Raw genomic sequence first — 20,714 nt, forward strand, 5'->3', positions numbered from 1 at the left:
ACCATAAGCAGAAGTGCGAAAAGGTCATTCTTTCCTAACTTGTTATGTGGCTGTCATATTTCCATCAGGATAACTGAAGGAAGTTTTTTAGAATCAGCCCAAGTTATCAAAATAAGCACATTTCTAGCAGACTGCTGTGCAGAAGTGGAATAGATTAGATTGTAATGTTGGCAAAATACCCTCATTCCCAAATTAGGCCAGGTGCATAGGACAAATCTTTTTCCCCAGACCAATATAACTCAGAAGCTATTTGACACCCCACGACTGGATAATCAAGTTCCTAGAAAGAACAAGTCAGTAGAACTTATTCAAAGATGAAAGGCACAATGGAAGACACTTGTTGGGCAATGGTGATAGAGTGGGAGAAGTTAATTCAAGAGAGGAATCTTCAATGGAAGCTTGCTATTGCCATTAATGTATGTTATTGCACTGATTTCTCTATGAATGATACTGAACAAGTCAGGCCATGACTATCAAACATCTAAAACATCTGCTGTTGGGATAGATAAAAATGCCAAATTGAGTATAAACATCTTGATTGTGTGACCATACTAATTGCTTCATTTACAGCGGTGATAAGAGTGGAAACTGAATCCCTCTGAAGAGGAACTTAAAGGTTATTTTAAGAAAATGAAGTCAGCATCCCCATAAAGCTCATCTGCGGAAGGAAGCATGAAGCGCTCCAAAATCTCCTGATAGACGGCTGCGTTGACCCTGGACTTAATGAAGCACAGTGGACCAACACCAACAGATGACATGGCTCCCCAAATCAACAGACTGTGGATACTTCACACTGGACTTCAACCATCAGGCCGGGTCTGTTTTTCCTTAGCCCAGGTAAGACACTTTTGATGTTTGTTGTCCAGGAGCGACTTGACAAGAGGAATACAACATTTGAAGCCCATGTCCAGGATCCGTCTGTGTTTGGTGGCTCTTGATGCGCTGACTCCAGCCTCAGTCCACTCCTTGTGAAAGTCCCCAACACTTTTGAATGGCCTTTTCCTGACAATCCTCCCCAGGCTGCGGTCATCCCTGCTGCTTGTGCACCCTTTTTCTTCCGCACTTTCCCCTTCCACATAACTTTCTATTAATGTGCTTTGATAATGTGCACTTTGGGAACATCCAACTTAATTTTTGAGGCTTTCCCTCCTTATGGAGGGTGTCAATGATGGTTTTCTGCACAACTGTCAGGTCTTTCCCATGATTGTGATTCCTACTGAACCAGACTGAGAGACCATTTAAAGACTCAGGAACCCTTTGCAGGTGATATGGCTTAATTAGCTGATTAGAGTGGGACACCTTGAGACTAGAATATTGAATATTGAACCTTTTCACAATATTTCTAATTTTCTGAGATTGTGGATTTGGGGTTTTCATGAGTTGTAAGCCATAATCATCTCAATTAAGACACATCACTGCTTGAACTATCTTGCTTTGCATGTAATGAGTCTATCTCATATATTAGGTTCACCTTTTAAGTTGCATTACTGAAATAAATGAACTTTTGCACGATATTCTAATTTTTCAAGTTTCACCTGTATGTTCCTCTTTCCATCTCAGAGGAAAGAACTGGAAAACATAATAGAAAAGATTGATTGACAAACCCAGTAAATCAATACATGTTTAGGAAGTTTCCAGCTATTCTGAAAGACCAGAGAAAAGGCAATCTTGTCTTTATAGTCTAACCCAAGTTGATGGTATCTCTTTTCTTCCCAGTGAAATTACATTTTCTAAAACTGTCCTTATTTTGGTTGTTTTTCTGAAACAGCATATAGACTACTTTTTGTGTGAAAATCTGCTATCTGCAGAAGGTTTTGGGGTTGTTGTTTTTTTGCAATTTTTGCAAATATTTACAATCGTTACTTTTTAAAAAATCCTGGTCCTATTGTTTTTGGAATATAACTTATTAATATACATACATACACATACATACATGGTACATTACACACTAGCCAACATGTGCATCTGTGGAAAATCTCCAAATGGTTTCAGATGGAAATGGCAATTCTACATATGAAGAACCTGAACACTGTACCATTCAGGATTCCCATGACCGAGATGGAAAGGTAAAAGCTAGTTACACAAGTTGTGAATAAGCCCAATATGAAAAATGGATTTTGTTCATCCCTGTTATCTAACACTTAGGATTCTAGAATGTTGCTTTATGACTTTCTGACCTTCAACTATCTCAGTGTGAGAATATTTTTTTGATCTTCCATCTTTTAGTGGCTAGATGGTTAATTAAACTATACTGCATAATTTTCTTCTTTTGATTATCTTTCCTAATTTTGCTCCCTTAGTTCACTAGTTTGTGAGCATTTCCTTCAAATTCTCAACATTTTTCTATTTGTACTTTACTTGCTCTATATCTTACTTTTGGTCTCTTCTTACCTGACTACTTAATTTGTCCCCAGATCTCTTTTTGGTTTAGGCAGTTAAGAATTTTTTTTGCTCTCGTTTAATATTAGATTCGATTGTTATACATTTGGAAACTTACAATGAGTGCATTTATTGTGGTTGAAATAAAAATTTTAAATGAGTGCAATTTTAATTTCTGTATTACAATTATTTCATTGAATTCTATAGTCTTTCTGTTAATGTCCAATAAGAATTAAACAGAAATAAACCTTTATATTTTAGTGGTTTTTCCCCCTCATTGATCTTGTGCTTTAGGAACACAATTATACTTCTGCATCTTGCATGATTCATCTTGCTTTTATACATAAACCCTTTACACTTTACTGTCAAAATATATGCATATACATTTTTTACCTACTTCACTTGTTTGCCACACATAACATAAATCTAAACATGTTTGTATATACCTATATTTAAAATATATTGCATTTTATGTAACTAGGAATGGATTTTTTCTATATAATTCGTCAATCTATATTTAGACCAAACAGAAACAGAATCTACTTTAGTTTCAGATATAATTTTTATTTATATACGTAGAGTGTAGTTTTAAATTTCATTCAGTTCTTTCTTCTTAATCTGAAAGAAAAAAGGAAACATAAAAATCCTTAAAATATATAATATATCCTACAATTCATTTCTTTCAAAAATAAAAATATTTTTGTAGATGAAACTCATACTGAACAAGGTATTTTAAAACATAGATGGGGAACAATCTATGAAGGCTTTTCTATATAGCTAAAGATGTCTTTCTGAGAATCTTTAATGCTTAATGGATAACAGCTCACAGAAACCACATGCTGCCCATTACATTATTTGCATTTTTCATACTGCAATCATGAATATTTGCCAAAGTAGTAGATATAAAGATGGAATCAAAGCAATAGTACTTAAAAAGTTCAAATGTTAAACTATTAATCATCTAAGTTATTCATCTGCCTTTCTGCTCTAACACAACTCTTAGATGGCCAATCTATATTAAAATATTAAATTAAAACATAATTAAAATACATAAAATCTCAAATATAACTGTACTTTTTATTATTAGATATCCATATGTATATAACAGATATATTATTTACTATTGCATTCCTAATGGTTTTTAATTCCCCCCTCAGATAACATCCAATCCCTTGAATTCACAAGAACTTCTCTGGGAAATGACCATTTAACTTACAACAATACTGTTCATGTTGCAGTCTCTTTCACTCAAGTTTGCACAATCAGTTCTTGCTGACATCCAGCCTGAACCATTTTCCTTTAAATTTTAAATCACTACTTCTGGTATTATCTTTTGGAGCTACAGATGAAGTTCACCTTCTGCTCTCTGTGACAATGCTTCAGGTATATGAAAACTATCTTAAGTCTCCATAACTGAACCCTCATTATGCTTGTAGCGATACATTCTTGCCTTTTCTGATATGTGGTGCCAGAACTAGACCCAACATTTGAAGAAGGGTCCGACAGAATCAGAATAAGTACTCAAAAATGCTGTTTAATAATCGGTTAGAGAAACATACCCAAACTGAGGTGTCTTTTGTTAGGGGTTCCTTTTTAAGAATGAGATATTTGTTTTTCTCAGGTCTTTTGGAACATCACCACTTCTTCAAAATTCTTAAAGACTCCTGAGGATGACTCTGCAATCATGTTTGCCAGTTCCATCAATATCCTAGAGACTTGAATTTATGTAGCCAAATTCTCCCTGACCTTCCTATCTATCCTACCTATAGTTCCTGGATAACAGTGACCAATTAGGACTCTATTTCACTTTTAAGAGATTCTCTTCTCAGAGAAGACAAATGCAAAACAGGAGTTAACAGGTTCTGCCTTCTTCCCATCACTGAACAATTTACTACTTGCAAGACCTTTGTAGCCATCATTTCTAAAAAGCAAGTTTTATGAGCCTTTCTATTTCAACACATTCTGAGTTTTAGATTCTCTGACATTTTTCTTTCTTCTAGCGGCTTTTCTGGATATGTTCTGCTTCAGGTTCAGAACTCTTCTGAAGTTCAAAAATCTTAACTCTTTTCATTTCTTCTTTCACATGTATCAGAGATTTAATGATTACAAGATAACTTCCCCTTAAAAATGCCAGATACCACCTTTTTAGCCAACCTTTTTCCATTGGTGAAGTTGGTCTAGGATAGCAGATTCCTTGATTTTATTGCACCTTCTTACATCCTACTATTAATCAGATTTAATCCTGTGAACTTTTTTTTAACAGCAGTCAAGATTAATTAGAAATTTTAGTTCAGTTTAGCTCTGTATGTGCATGTAATTTTAAAATCATTCAGTAAGCAAAACTAGAGATGAACACCAAAAGCCTAAAAATCTACACTGAGTATGGTCCCCAAGCATTTTATTAGTTTCAAAGTAACTGAGAAGGCTTTCTCCCACGTTCCCAACAGACAGCCATTACAAGCAGAACCCGCTTTATAAGGGCCCACCATGACATTTTAAATATAGTAGTATCCTGAGACTTCAAGCCAAAATTATTTAGCATTTCTAAAAGTTTAACTGCTGTTAAGACCTGTTCTGGGGGAAAAATATTGGTAACTACTACAGCTATGTCAAATAGTTATAAGGTCCTTCTGTTTTGTTCTGATTGATAATCTGGCTATGGCCTAGGACATCTAGAATTCCCAATAATTTTCATAGAAACCCTATCTATAATGCATTTTAATAGCTTAGTTGTGATATATTTAAGACTTTGAAAAATTACTACATATGATGGGATTAGGAGTGGACGGTTGTATTCAATGCTATTATATAAGTATGCCCTCCTATTTCAGGGAAGGACTTGTTTTCTAAATGTTACTTAATCATGATTTAAACAGCTATTGGGAAAAAAGATACTGTAATATTTGAAGAAAACTATGGTTCCTGCTATGGATTCAAATACATTAATTTGAATCCAGGTTTACATGTACAGTGTTAGTAGGCACTGATCCCAGAATAAAAGCAATGGCAAATCATTTCCATTACATTATATAGATGTATAATGAAGAGCTGATCTTCATTAGAAGGCATTATTTTATATACACTGTTTCCAAGTTTACCTATTAAGAAATTTAGCAAAATTTAGCACTATACAGTTCATAGCTTACCACAAACTTAATTTTATTGAAATTAAACCAGAAAATGGTTTTTATAGTTTCCAAGAAGCAACCCAAATAGCTTGTAAAAGACTTCTAGAGAATGAAAACAAATAGGAATTACCTGTTATAACATTTTCACTGCTTAAGCAGCTGATGCCTTACAATAAAACAGGGACCACCAATACCAGTTATGGTAAAGATAAAGGTTCCGAGTAACAATTTCCATTTGTTGTCGACAGAGAATGGGAGATTCTGAAAAGATAAGAATGTTGAAGTTTTGTTTTAGCAAGGTACTTAAGTTATTAAACAAAGTTAATGCACAAAAAGTGACTTGGCCTAAAAATCCATGGATAGCAATTAGCACCCAAGTACTAAATGTTCATTCATCATTTATAGTTACAGAAGTACACCAGTGTATTCCTAATTTTCTAAAAAGAGGGTTTAATAGCTTAATACAGAGGTCTCCAAACTTGACAACTATAAGATTTGTGGACTTCAACTCCCAGAATTCTGCCAGAATCCACAAGTCTTAAAGTTGCCAAGTTTGGGGACCCTTGGCTTAATATCAAGATCCTTTAATCTTAACCTGATTTACACTTGTCCCATTTTTATTTCACATTAAAAAGACACTACGTATGTCCTTTAGATGCCATCTTGGATACAAATATGACCTGAAATTAAATAGTATCCGAGCACGACTTCAGAACAGGTACATCAGAAAGCGTTTACAGTATCATCCTTATTCATGCTGTTATGCTATCATCATCTGTACCGGTAGAATTCAGAAAATAGTCATATATTACACTAAAGGCACTGCTTCTGCACCTACAGGTACTTTACTTTATTGTCATTGCACCTCTTACAAAATTAAATAGCATCTTCAGTGTACAATTGATGACTATGAAAATAAACACAAACACACATCCCTCAGACTCCACACATTGAACTGAAAACCCTATATATCGTATTAATATTGCACTATAGAATTACTGCCCTGGGAAGAAGCTGGAAATATACAGGAAACTGAATATTAAAAAGAGCATTAAAAACACCGCCATGTCCACTGAGCAGGGCCTTTGGGCAAGCTACAGCCAGAGAAAAATGGCATCATCCCACAGGGCGAGCTAAAAAAGAAAATGAAACTCTCCCCCATCCCATATATAGAGTTCAGCCCACGTGTTTCAAGCTACGCGGATCCAAAATGCGAACGGAGATATTACAAATATCAACTCCGCAAAAATAATAATAATCGTTATTTATTCCTCTCCTTATTCTCTCCTTCGAAAAGTCTCTTTTCCGTGATTAAGGCTTCAAGCGTTCGGCCCCGGCTTTCCAATGCAAATGGAAAACAAATGTAAATGTAAACCAAAGAGGAAGAAGAGGCTGAAAAATAAGAGCTTCCTCTCTTCCCAAATTATTTTCCCCTCACTGACTTCGAAAGGTGAAAGGCCTAGAGAAGCGAAGGAGCCTCTCTCCGGTATCTCCCTCCGGCCGGGGAAGGTGGGGGCGGGGAGGGAAGCAGGCCTAGCCCGACCTGCCCAGGAAACCGGCCCATGACCCTGCCGCAGCTCGAGGGGCAGAAGAAGTAACGGAGGCCCTGAATTCGTAGCCTTCCCCCGCCTCCATCTTACCTTTCCCGGGCCCTCCTCGTAATGCATCCGCCGAAGGGCGGAGGTGCCGAACCGGCGGACGCTGCTACTCAACATGTCGGCCGGAATCAGACCCCGGCGACAAAAAGGTTGCTTCTCCTTCACGACCTTCACTTAATCTAGAGCCACGTGACTCAGGCGTTATGGGAGGAGACAAAAAAACAACAACCCATCGCCGAAAGGCAATATGGGAATCGTAGTTTTAGGGCAAACAAAAGGACGTTACTTGCGGAGACGAATGTCTGTTCGTAAGTAATCTGCCTTCCAGTGTCGTCGAGGATAGTTTCGCGGGTGGTATTTGAAGAATTAAAAAACAACAATACCCTCACCCTTCTGTAAATAGACACTTATTGGTTTGTTTATATTAAACCCCTAATTCTAGCAAATAAATACAAAGCACAAAGCGATATTCCTCCCTCTCCCCGCTTTCCTTTGACAAGGCCAGAAGAAAAAGGAAATAAACATAGACAAATATTGTAAAAGTGCTTCATTACAATTAAATATCTAACTGCATAAAAGCAAAGAGAGAGAATACTGGTAATACTGGTAACACTAACATCAGATGTATATCTGCTGAATGTACTCATTTAAGAATAGATGAAACTGATAGTGGTGAGATATAACTGCGATAAAAAAACGGCATGCAGTTTTCCCTACAAAAAAACCCCAACGAAGGCTGGTAAATACAAAGATGTGTATATGTGCACCCTGCTCTCCCTCAAGTACTACTAGAGTCAATAAATTAATAAAACTATGAGTATAACCTGGAGCTTTGGGAGTATATCTAAAAAATACAAAAACTGTATTTATTTCACAAATTTGTATGGCAGCTCAATTCACTCACAGGTGATCATGGGTGGCTTACAGCATTAAAACCCACAACATATAAACCATAAAACTTCACTGCCACTTCCCATGGCAGCAGCAATACAATCAAACCATTTGGTCCATTCCCATGCCTGGTCCTCAGTCAGTTGACATGTCCTATATGTTGCTTTACAGGATGCTGTGTAAACAGTGAATCAAAGGCTTTTCATTGCTGTTATAAAATCTAAGAATACATCTGCTATGAAGGAAATGTTACAGCATATATGCGAGGACAAACAAATGTTTTGAAATGGTAAAATAAAAATGGGCTACAAAAGTCAACATAGACATTCATTTGGATTCAGCCAGTGAACATTTTAAACCAGCAATTCAAAATAATGAAACAGAACTGCACTTGTCTGAATATAAATAACAGCTTAAAGAAAAAGTTTGTAAGTGTAAGAAAGATATAGCAAGGCTATACTACCTTTGAAATCCTACCTTTGAAATCCACTGGAAAAAAATCATTTAAATGAAATTGTGTCTGATGCAAATATGGTTGCCTAATCTATTATGACATAAATGATCAAAGAGACTAATCAATTTATGTATAGCCTTATAAAAGTAATAACAGAACTGGGTTATCAATTGAAAGCAAGCTGCAAATTAAAACTCAGTGCTAATGTGAAAAAATACTGTACATTGGAAAATATAAATCAACTTTAAAAAGAAGTTAGCAACCCACATACTTTAAAATAACACAAAGTGAAAAATAAGAAAAACAAGCTTGGAAAAGATACAATCTTAATAGAAAATGATTACAGAAATCATGTAACAATTTAACTTAAGACTGGTGGCAATTTATAAGAAAAGTGAACAATATGGATGTAGGATCAAGCATTTCCAGCAAAATGGGATAGAACAGATCAGCAATATTTTTAAAGCTAATGTAAAAATGAAAAACCGGATGAATCCCCTCCAAATAATGAAGAAATATTAAGATAACCAAATAAACACAATGAAATTCCCCCGAGATATCTGATTTAGAAAAACAAGCAAAACTTAAGCAAATGGAAAAAGTGTAGCAATGGCAGTAATTGTAAAAGGACAAGCTAAAAAGTTAAAAAAAAAAAAAATAGAGTAAACCAGGAAAACTTAAACACTGGATTTTGGGCTCCAATGTCTGTCAACATTGAACTGAACCTGCTAGAAGCCATTCCTGGTCCATTGTTGCCACATTGTATGAGAAGGGGGAGGAGACTGGAATGCAGCGTTAGACACAACAATGAACTTTCTGTGAGAACCAAGATCATCTCCTAGGTGATGGAGGAAAAAGAAGAGTGCCTGAAGACCCCGCCAATTAGTTTAATTGGCCAATGAGAACAGTGACACTGGGGGGAAGGGGTGATTACTGGTTTTAATTATGCTGAAACTGCAGGAAAGATTCAGAGTTGGTTTTGTACCAAGTGTGATGATATGATTTACCCAATAAAGAAGTTCTTTGATGAAGGGTCTCGCCTCAGAGTTATGATTTGCTTGGGTTTGTTAGTTGAAACCTTGACAATGTCTATTTTGCATTGTTTTACATTTAATTTCAATCAAATGTTGCAGCAATGATCAATGGTTGGCTTCCATAAGGAATCAGGAAAAGCAAAAGAAACAATACCCAAATATTGGATGCCTGAAGCATTCAAGTTGTTTATAGGAATCCTTGCCAGTAATGCCTAACAAACCCTCTAATCTCAAATTAGGGAAATTCAAATGTTCTAGAGGTACAAAATATCAACTTTGATGAAACAATATTTCAAAAAGAAACCCCAAACCCTCAGAAAGACATAACACACCTATATGTTACCTGGACTGATTACAAAAATGTATTGGATTCATTATCGTATAGCTGGAGTAGAAAAATTTAGACATTTTTTTGAATTAATAAAATTATAAAGGTTTTATGTGCAATAAAAAATAGGAATGGCTTTTAAATGAATTATGAATCTTTAGTGATGACATCAAAATGGAGTTTGGACTGGGAAAATGTGTAATGTAAAAACTGAATGTCTGGTAGAATTGAATTATGGAATGTGAAAGCCAACTGGTGACTTTGGGCCAATCACTCACTCTCAGCCCAATTCATCTAACACAGTTGTCATTGGAGGAAGGAGTCTTAGATATGTTCAATGACTACAATTACTTATAAAGTAATAAGGGTTGGATAAAAATCAAATAAATAACATTGACAAAGGAAGAAAAGGAAGAAATGAAACAGAAATGAAATGAACACAGGGTCTATAGTGCTCCCTGAGCTTGATGATTTTCTTGTAGAATATAGATGTTTCACTACCAAACTAGATAACACCATCAGTGTACTCAAAGTAGTGTACTCAAGTTTCTTAATCAAGTTTTATGTAAGAACTGTGAGGTATGCATTGACTTGAGAATTCTCACTGCGGTGCCAGTGTTTGGATCTAATAGATACAATTTAGTAAGTTTAAAAGATAATCAAGGTATTAAGAATTGTGTGTAATAAGTGATTGGGGAGCATAAGCTCAACAATTCGTTTTTTATCCAAGTGGAGCATAGATATGCAAAGCAAATAAATTAGATAATGTCATTGATAACTGGAAAGTGAGAAAGACATTGCACAGAAGTTCAGCAGAATTAAGTTTCTAGCTAAAAACCTTAACTGAAAAATGTCATGGTGCTGGTTTTGAATACTATGATTGAAGGGCTTTACTTAAATCAGACTACTGTAAACATTATAACTGGTGTAATGTAAGATGATAACCTTTGACTGTCTTGTATAAAGGTCAACTAAATCAGTGTCGTTATTTGATTACGAAGCTCATTTATTTTGATGTTCTCAAAAAAATCAACTTAACTAATTTTTTGCAATTTGGGAAGTAAATAGCATTCAACATGAATTTACTATTGCATCTGTTTTTGTAACTTGGGGCAAAAAAAACCCCAACAACACAAGAAAAACCACAGTTATCCTTTCTTTCCCTTCTTTCTTTTGGCCCAGAACACCTATTACATTTGAAATATTGTTCCATGTAACACAGAATATTTATTCAATAATCACAGTTAACAGGTGAATGCAAGCAAAATTCCCCATTCAGAATAGCCTTTGAAAACATGGTGATCCAACCTTTTCTTCAGGTCCTTCTTAAAGGCCCGAAGGGTAACCATCAATCTAACAATCTAAATAGCAATGGCACTTAGACAATACCACTTCACAGTGTTTTACAGCCCTCTCTAAGAGGTTTACAGAAAGCCTGTTGCCTCCAACAATCAGGGTTCTCATTTTACCCACCTCGGAAGGATGGAAGGCTGAGTCAACCTTGAACCTGGTGAGACTCAAACTGTAGAACTGCTGGTAGCCGGCAGTCAGCAGAAGTAGCTTGCAGTATTGCATTCTAACAACTGGACCACTCTGGCTCATGATAATTAAGGTGTACCGAATTTGTGTCAAGATTAAAAAAAATCTATTTTTCACACAACTATGTATTACTTTCTGTAACAGGTGATATGCCTCTTAATGCTAGTTGCTAAGGAATTTGAATGACAGGGTGAACTTTTGTTTTGCTGGTGAATTACATTCAGGCATGCAGTTCATTACTCTAGGAACAGAACACTGAACAAAACCTATTTGACCTTTATTTATGAGGCACTTTTCATTTTGGGGGGATGTATATATAAATATCCCTTTACAATGTTACCTATGTAAGATACTTAGCTTCCAAAGTTTACTTTTGTTTATGTTATGTTGAGTGATGTTAATAGGAAAAAAATTAATACCTATAATGACAATGAAAGTTGAGGAATTGAATTAAAACAAAGGCATTTTATAAGTACAAACTTTCATTTGAGCCATGGTTTCTAATTCTGAATTCAAACATCTTTAGGCGAACTGGTTAATAGTAATAAGAAATTCTTCTTGATCTATTCAATATCTTTTACCCAGCTGTCTTCACAATAATCAATATAATTGGGAAATACTTGAAGAATAGTTGTGGTATAGTTTTAATAGTTAAATAGTTTGAGAATTTGTGCAATCCACTGAACATGGATATTGGAGCTTCCTTGTAAATATTAGAAAGTCGGGTACACAATACTATAGCTAGAATACACATTCTTGTTTTTTTAAAATATATTTAGAAATATTATTAATAAATGGAAGATATTTTTATGGCCACCCAATGTGAACAGTGGTAACTCTGGCAGTATTTACCAGAAGAGTCTTAGATCAAATAATTGAAATGGAGTGACGAGAAATGGAATGAACATGTGAGTTTAAGTCACTTATGTAACTTTAAATTACAGTTTGACATTAGATCTAGGTTTAAAGTCCTGTTGAGGTATAGCATCAAGAAGATTCTGATAGAAAAAAAACCCTTGATAATGCTCCTTCATATTATTAAAAAGGGGAGATGCATTTAACATTCTCTGGAGAGATCAGAAAAATAAAACAGAACTTTTGCAGGTCCGTAGGTATTGATGCATCATGAAAATAGAACTGACAAGATAATAGGTCTTTCAATTTGTATTTAATTTCTGCGCTATGTGCATTTATTCTTCTGCTTCCTACCAAGTTAAACAAATCTGGGAAAACACAAATATTTTGCTGCATATGCCAAACCTTTTTATTGGAGCATTTGATTAACATTGTGTCCTTGGTGATAAATTAGGTGACAGCTGCACTACCAATATATATGATTATAGTAATGATATATTTACCAAAATACAGTTTTATGCTCATTAAAACATTTTTCCTCATAAAAAGCTGAATTTTTATTCAGTTGGTGGTAACACTGTGAACATCACATATAATTTGCCTGTATTTTGATACAAAGAATTTGATGATGATGATTCCGATTACTGAAAATAGCAGGCTTGCTTGTGTTTTTGGAAAGTTATTCTGTACTTCAGTTTGTAATTTAATGGGTTGAAATAATGATAGCAATATTACAAAAGTGATTGCAAGCTGTCTAGCTCTGCCTACCTACGAATAAGGCAACAGTCTTTGCAATTTTGTTATCCTTGTTTCAAGCCATTAATTTATAATCATCAATTTTGTGTGCTATTACGTTTATATTATTATAATGTAGTTTTGGGTTTCTTTCTTCTTTCCCATAAACACAGGCAAAACAAATATATTGGAATGTCAGACCCAAGCTACTTAAATGGTCCCAAACTGTGCAGCTATTCCATTTCTAGTGACTGATAAACTTTCATTTTATTTTTCGTAGTGCATATCACTTAACATTTTCTGTATGGATACCATTTAATGATTCTGTTGGCCTTGTTTTTTTTACAGCACACACACACACAAATATAAATATATTATTAAGAATACATATATAAACATTCTTTATTATATATGTTCTTTATTAAGAATTGTCCCCCTCAACTGACTGAGACAATTCTTCATAAAGGTCATCAGTGTTTGTGGTCCCCCTCACTCTCCACTAGATGCAACAACTATGTGTAGCCACATTTGCCAATAATGAGATGGAAGGATTCCAAATATATTACCTTCATTTGTTTGACTTCATGAGTGACAATGAATAAGAATAAAATGTAAATATTAAAAAATGTACTGAAGATTATAGGTACTATGCTTGGGTGTTCTAGGATCTCATAGGTTCTAAAATTGAAGTAGAGTGAGATGACATGGCCTCTATGCAACATTGGACTAGCCCCATGGGCCATGTCAATATGTTATTTCCTTTTGTAAGGACAGTATTAAAGTACACAATATGGACAAATTGATAAATGGATTCAAGAACTGTATATATGTATTTACTTATATATTTGTGTATGTATGTATTCAGTAGCTATCCCAAAAAAACCTGGGATAAAAAAACCCCAAAAACCACAGTACTACATTAAAAGAGTAAAGCAACTAAAACTTCATTGAGTCTGTATTTTGTCTTTATAAACCACCTTGACTAACCATACCTATCAATTACAGTCTTCTCTTTCTTCTGGAATACATCATCTTGCAGGAAATAAATAATATGATTAGCAGCATAATTTAATTTAGATTCAAATGGTGTTGGAAGCTACAAGCTCAAATGTGCAGATATGTAGTGCAAATTGAGAAGACACATTTTTCTTTCACTTTTTGGACTTACAGACTCTGAAATGCCCATTAAGACCACTCAGTCCGACTTCCGGTTTGCCAGGCTTCGGCGGCGGCAGGGATTCACAATCCTGCGCGATCCCTGTTGCGCTAGCCGTCTTGGTGCCTCCGATCCCGACGGGAGAGGCAGTAGAGGCAGCCGAAGAAAGGGGGGATCCGGATAGGGGTTTGGGGGTATCGCAGACCCCCTCCCCAGCTGGCAAAACCCCTTTTCTCGAGAAGCGGCAGCTGGACAAGCAGCGGTCAGCAATTCTTCTGCCACCACAAAAACTTGATTTTTGGTTTCAGAGGAGATTTTTAAAGCAGCTGGACAAGAGAGTGCTGGAGGAAGAAATGGAGAAAAACCTGTTTTTAAGTGAAAGTTCTTTTGCAAGTGAACCGGGATCTTAAGATACATCTAACATCCTGAAAACTTTGATTTTTGAATGATACTTTGTTTCCAGAGGAGATTTTTAAGCGGCGAATGGAAGTGCTGAAAGGGAAGAAAGTTTAGTCTCCTTCCTGTTTAAGCTTTGAGTTAACAAATGGACATTGAAAAACCTGCTTTTCTGTGATAGAAGGTAAAAAAGGAATATGGAAAAACAAAGAAAGAAGGCAAGGACGCTTTGAAGAAGCACTTTTTAGAAATGGCGCTTGCTATTTATCAGTAAACACAAGAACTGGGGAGGAAGAAGAAGAAGAAGAAGAAGAAGAAGAAGAAGAAGAAGAAGAAGAAGAAGAAGAAGAAGAAGAAGAAGAAGAAGAAGAAGAAGAAGAAGAAGAAGCCATCTTTAATGAATCCAAAAGTTTAATTAAGAAAGAAAGGAGAAAGAGAAGAAGGAAAATGAAGGACTTAAGACCTAAAAAACCCAAGAAAGCTTAAGATGCAAAATCAATACAATGTTAGAAAGCAAAAGAAAAGAGGAATACAACAAAGAGGGGAAGCTAAAAGGCGGAGGTTAGGAGGGGGGTGGTGGTAAAAAGGCCAGGTGGGATAAAAAGGAAGGGAAAAGGGGGAAAAAGCCACAAAGGTATGAAACAAGATGGGAAAAAGGGTAATGTATAATTAGGGATAAAGTGTAATGTATAATTTTTTTTTTAAAAAAAGATTCTGCAAGGTACATAAGATAGTATTGTAGTATTTGTATTAGAAATAGAAAATTAGAATTTTATAAGATCTAAAAAAAGATTAAAATATTAAAATGCTTAATAATGATAGATTTTAAGATTTAATAAAATATTAAAGGAATGTTTAAAATATTTAGTTCAATTATAGAGTTTAATTGACTATTCTGTTGATGTTATTATAAATTTATTATTGCAGCATTTGTCTTTGAAATAGATAATTGGAATGTTACAAGATTTAATATTTAATTATGTACTTAATTATTTTATAGATTTACTATTTTCTCTTTTTCTTAAAATTTGGTAGAATGTACTAAGCAGAATCAGATTGGGAACTAGGTGTAATTTTAAATGTCAATTTAGGGGAACGATAGAAAGACATCATACTTCGATTAGTGATTTCAGGAGAAATCTTTTTTTTATTATAGGGAATGAGATAAATGGATAATTGGAAAAGAATGGACAAAAGATACAAGTATAATGATTTAGACTAAGATGAAATAAATAAAATAGAATTAAGAAGAGTGAGAAGCGGGGAGAAGTTATATAGAAGATATAGAATGGTAAATAAGATAGGTAATGGTATATAAGATGAGCATGAATTTAATTGAAGTCCGTATAAAGAGAGGTAATCCGGGGCCAAGCCACTTTCTAAAAAGAAGTTTTATGTTTTTGTGTTTTGTGTGTTTATGTTTGTTTGAGAATTAATAAAACCTTGGAGGAATGTCAGATGAGAATAATTGTAAACAAGTCAGAAGGAAATATGAATATAATGACTATAAAATGAATATATATAGAAAAGAAATGTAATTGAATAAGAGTAAAGAGAAATAATGAGAAATTTGCTAAAAGATATTTATGTGTCCATATGGAAATGGGATAGATTAGAATTATGTTGTATAAAATAATGTTTTATCTGCCTTGTAAAAATTTATAATGGAAAGAGGTTTTATGTGTTCAATGTTTAATGATGCTTTGTTTGTCTTTAAAATTAATAAAATCTGTCTCAAAAAAAAAAGACCACTCAGTCCAATCTCCTGTTCATGAATCTGTATATTAAAACAGGTAGTTCTTCAACCTCTCCTTGAATGCACTTGGTGGAGGGGAATCTAGCATTTTTCTAGCAATTCCACACTTGAAAGCTTTTTCTAACATGAGATTCTGCAGTTCTGCAATAAATACTGTATTCCATGTGATACACTTTCTCTGGTGACTATTGAAGATTAGATTAAAACAGCAAGCCAGTGCAAAGTTCTTAGAGATTTTTTAAGAGAATAGGATACAAAAGAGAGCATCAGAGCGAAACAACAAAATATACATGTGCTAGTTTTATTTCTTTTTCCTTTTGTAGAGAACCAATTGTTATAAATTGGCATTAAACTGAAAGAAGGTCTTTATGAACTAATACATGTATTTTTATGTATTATATTTTATACTGATCAGTGGAATATAAGATACAGGTAAAAAGAGTCAATTTCCAAGTTAATTCAAAAGGCAAAAATCAGTGATGAATATAGAAAGGCATTGAACACATTTTCTGCCTTTTTCCATGTTATTCTTTTTTGATAAAAAGTAACTACTTTTTGATTTTTTTCAGAACAAAAAAAATATTGGTGATATACTCATAGATGACACACGAGATTTTTAGTTATTACATGGTGACTCAAAGTATGTCTTTGTTTAATTGCTTCTACAATAGATCTTCAATGAGATTATAAAAGAAAAGGCATTCCTCCTGTGGGACTGAACAAATTTAACAGATGTTGATAAGAAAGACTGGAAAAAGTCTGGAAAGTGCACTGGAGAAAATAAAATCTGCAAATAGAAGTAGAATGACTGTGGCAAAGGAAAACAAAGATAGTACCAATAACAATGGGTGCCTAAGGTGGAATCCCAAAATATCTGGACCATGATTTGAACATCATTGACATTGACAAAATCACCACAAATCAATTGCAAAAGGCTGGTTTATTTGGAAGAGCAATAGCAATAGAACATACACTTATATACTGCTTCACAGTGCTTTACAGCTATCTCTAAGCGGTTTACAGAGCCAGCATATTGCCCCCAACAATCTGGGTCTTCATTTTACCAACCTCGGAAGGATGGAAGGCTGAGTCAAGCTTGAGTTGGTGAGATTCAAACTGGTGGTAGCTGGCAGTCAGCAGGAGTAGCTGCAGTACTGCATTCTAATCACTGTGACATCATGATTCAATATTCCAGTAACAATGTAGATTAATATTCAAATAGTGCCTTGTTGATATTTCCCCTGTTAATTTACAAGATTTACAGTTATGGTCTTCCTTGGAAAATCCCAAAACCAATATATTATTTTATAAACGTAGAATGAAGATACAAGAAAAGAGTTAACAGGTCTATTAGGATGAAACATTCAACTGATATATAATTTGAAGTAGATGAAAAATTCAAGTGCCTCAGCATCCCTGACATTCATAAAAATAAACTGCTGTGCATTGTTTGCTCTATTTCTGGAAGCCTAAACTTTACTAAATGTGTATGATGGAGATTAAATGCCAATTTGACTGTTTTTGTTTGAGTATGTGGGCTGCTTTTATAGTACCAGAAAACATATATGTGTCCCAATTGACAGATATTTTGTGATGGCTTCTATGTGGGACTATTTTAATAACAGTTTGGAAACTTGAACTCTTCAGAACAAAATTCATTGGACTAAATGACTGGAAAACAGTTGTCACCTAATGCATGGTATAACCTTTTTGGGGTCAGTGCTCACATCTGAAGTTTTGACAGCATGTTACTGACCCTCTCCAATGCTTGCCATGGGGTGATTAGCCAATTCCAAAATCAGAAATACTTGAAACCAAACAAGGCCACATACATTTTCTAAGAATGTTTCTGGGATTTAAGTGAGGTTTACTTTGAGCTTTAAAGCCATAAATAGCTTGGAGGAGGCTCCTTGAAGGACCATCAACATTGACTGGATGTTATTCTGTGCTTCTTTCCTCTTCTGGTAAGTTGAGATGTCACATATCTATTGATAAAGTGCTGAAGGAACAATGGGTGTTCTGCTGAGAAGAAGTTAATTTTGTTAGAAGTTTTCTGTTCTTGCCCCACAAGAAGGAATAATGCACTTAAGCTGACTATAGGTTTTCTTTTTCTTTGGATTAACATCAGAAGAGGATTTCTTGTATATATTTTTATGAAATATTAATAAAAAGAGCAAAGGTAAATGTTTCCCCTGTCCAATCATATCTGACTCTGAAGGAGGTAGCTCATCTATATTTCTTAGCTGAGGGAGCCTCAAGACTTTTCTGAAGACCTTTCCATGGTCATGTGGCCAGTATGATTATATCCTGAGGCATATGAAACGCTGTTACCTTCCCACCAAAGTGATGCCTATTTACCTACTCACATTTGCATGCTTTTGAACTGCTTAGATGGTTAGGAAGAAAAAAAAGATCCCAACAAATGAATTATTAATGATAATGTTTAAGTATCAACACTCATATATGTCACACCAACAACTAGGTAAGAGTCAGGGGAAAGACCTCACATTCTGCAGTCCTAGAGATCTTGAAATCACTCTTTAACATGAAGAAGTATAGTAGCTAGAGCTGCAAGGGAAGAAAGATGAGTCAGTTCCTTGGGAATGATGCTACATTATTCTTACATTATTTGTTATTTCTGAGGAAATCCTGTGATCCCTGGATAGCTTCCTACTTTCCTGCAAAAAAAATCTTGCTAAATGTGAATAATAATAAATGTGCCATTCTTACCTGAACAAACATATAATTTTATGGTAGCATAAAGTCACAAGCTGTGTTGTGGCATTACATATAGTTGTTCAATTAGGTCATCTCTCTTCAGACTTGGACAAATCTGGTGACTTCTGAAACCAGGCTGAATCCGTTACAATAATAAAACTACAATATAAACAAATGTATATGTTCAAATAGGAGACAAGAAAAGAAATTAAATTAAAACAATAAAAGACAGTAAACAAAGGAATGAAACTTAGTTTTAAGTAATAACCTTCGCTTGTGTGAATTATATTATCCAATATTTCTTTTGCATCAATGAAGAAACTATACAAAGACTATGAGTGCACACATTTCAGCAAGCCAACCTTTGCTATCTGGTACACAAATGTTTTTCTAAGAACACACACACACACTTTGTTGTATTTAACCTCAATAGATCCAATCTTATAACATGTATTTGTAATACTTATAATTACATGATACTTTGGAGTATAGTTTAACACTATACTTTTGCCCACCCGCCCACCTGGGCTCTTACCTGATCTTTATTTCCTGATTTTTCAACTTCAGCTGCTGAACGAGGCACAGCTGCAGTTAAAAAAAACAAGAAAAGAGGGCTGTTTCAAAGGCTGCTTCTCGGCACGCAGTGTGCTAATGATGATTAACAGGTGTGCAGCTCACAGCGGGCAGGGAAGCTCGTAAATCCTGAACCGGTAGTTAACCCTGTCATATTCCACCTATGTATGTATGTATGTATGTATGTATGTATGTATATACCGTGTTTCTCCAACAATACGGCCTCCACCAATAGGAAGGCCCAGCATGTGTTTTGGGCATAAAATCAAATTAAGCCCCTCCCCAAATTTAGGCCTATTTTAAAATATGCAAAATAAGGGGAAGGGCGGAGACTTGCCGTTAGGAGCGCCCGGCGGGCCGGAATTCCTCGCCACCAGACGCTCCTAACGGGCGATCATGGCCAAGCACAAAGAGCTCCCTACTCCCACCTTTGCTGCAGACACCTTTGGCACCCGCCGCTGTTGCTTTCCCTTCTGCCCATTACGCCGCCACGTTTGGAGCTGCCGCTTCCGTGATTGGAGCGCGGTCGCCATTTGGAGCTCCAAGCGCGGAAGTGGCAGCTCCAAACATGACGGCGAGGCGATCTTTTTATTTTGGTCCGCGCAAAGTTCAGAGCAAGCAAGAGAGGGAGACCGCGATGCCTTGCTAAAGAGCTTTCGCCTTTCCCTCCTTGCAGCGCGCATGCGTCCCAAGCAACACTCCGCCCGAAGAGTCGTCCTACTGCCTTCACTCTGCGTCAATTACACGACTCCGCCCTCCCCTCCGTCTCACCCTCCTGCGCTTTGGGCATCTCCGTGTGATCGCGACCCTGTCCTTTCCACCTGGTGCCCTTGCTGCTTTCTGGCTCTTTAGCAACCGGCTTCGTGTTTGGAGCACTGCCGCTGTTTGGAGCTCCAAGCGGCGGCGGAAGCTCCAAATGCGGAACCTCCAAACATGACGGTGGGCGATCTTTTTATTTTGGTCAGTTCGCTCTGAACTTCGATGCCCAAAGCGCAGGAGGGTGAGACGGAGGGGAGGGCGGAGTCGTGTAATTGACGCAGAGTGAAGGCAGTAGGATCGACTCTTCGGGCGGAGTGTTGCTTGGGACGCATGCGCTGCAAGGAGGGAAGGCGCTCTTTAGCAAGGCATCGCGGTCTCCCTCTCTGCTTGCTCTGAACTTCGTGCGGACCAAAAT

General features: G+C 35.9%; 1 protein-coding gene and 1 non-coding gene across 2 annotated transcripts; both read right to left on the reverse strand.

Annotated features, from left to right (window-relative positions):
* Positions 1-2,922: 2,922 nt before the first annotated feature.
* COX7C (cytochrome c oxidase subunit 7C) lies at positions 2,923-7,286 on the reverse strand. The gene is made up of 3 exons (XM_026672161.2): positions 7,148-7,286; positions 5,638-5,768; positions 2,923-2,997 (listed from the first exon to the last, which is right to left on the reverse strand). The coding sequence occupies exons 1-2, from the start codon at positions 7,220-7,222 to the stop codon at positions 5,652-5,654; spliced, it is 192 nt and encodes a 63-aa protein (XP_026527946.1). The 5' UTR covers positions 7,223-7,286; the 3' UTR covers positions 2,923-2,997; positions 5,638-5,651.
* On the reverse strand, positions 6,227-6,288 carry LOC113417711 (small nucleolar RNA Z39). The gene has a single exon (XR_003371669.1). It is a non-coding gene; the product is annotated as a small nucleolar RNA Z39 (small nucleolar RNA).
* Positions 7,287-20,714: the final 13,428 nt, after the last annotated feature.

The sequence above is a fragment of the Notechis scutatus genome, chromosome 2 (genome assembly GCF_049901735.1).
Source record: "Notechis scutatus isolate UNSWTSFEM ecotype Mainland chromosome 2, rNotScu1.2, whole genome shotgun sequence".
NCBI classification, from domain to species: Eukaryota; Metazoa; Chordata; class Lepidosauria; order Squamata; family Elapidae; genus Notechis; species Notechis scutatus.

Excerpts from the sequence above, each read along its gene's own strand:
- COX7C (XM_026672161.2), bottom strand. The coding sequence starts at position 7,222 with ATGTTGAGTAGCAGCGTCCGCCGGTTCGGCACCTCCGCCCTTCGGCGG. Across the intron at positions 5,769-7,147 it reads ACGAGGAGGGCCCGGGAAAG|AATCTCCCATTCTCTGTCGA; the intron begins GTAAGATGGAGG and ends TTATCTTTTCAG.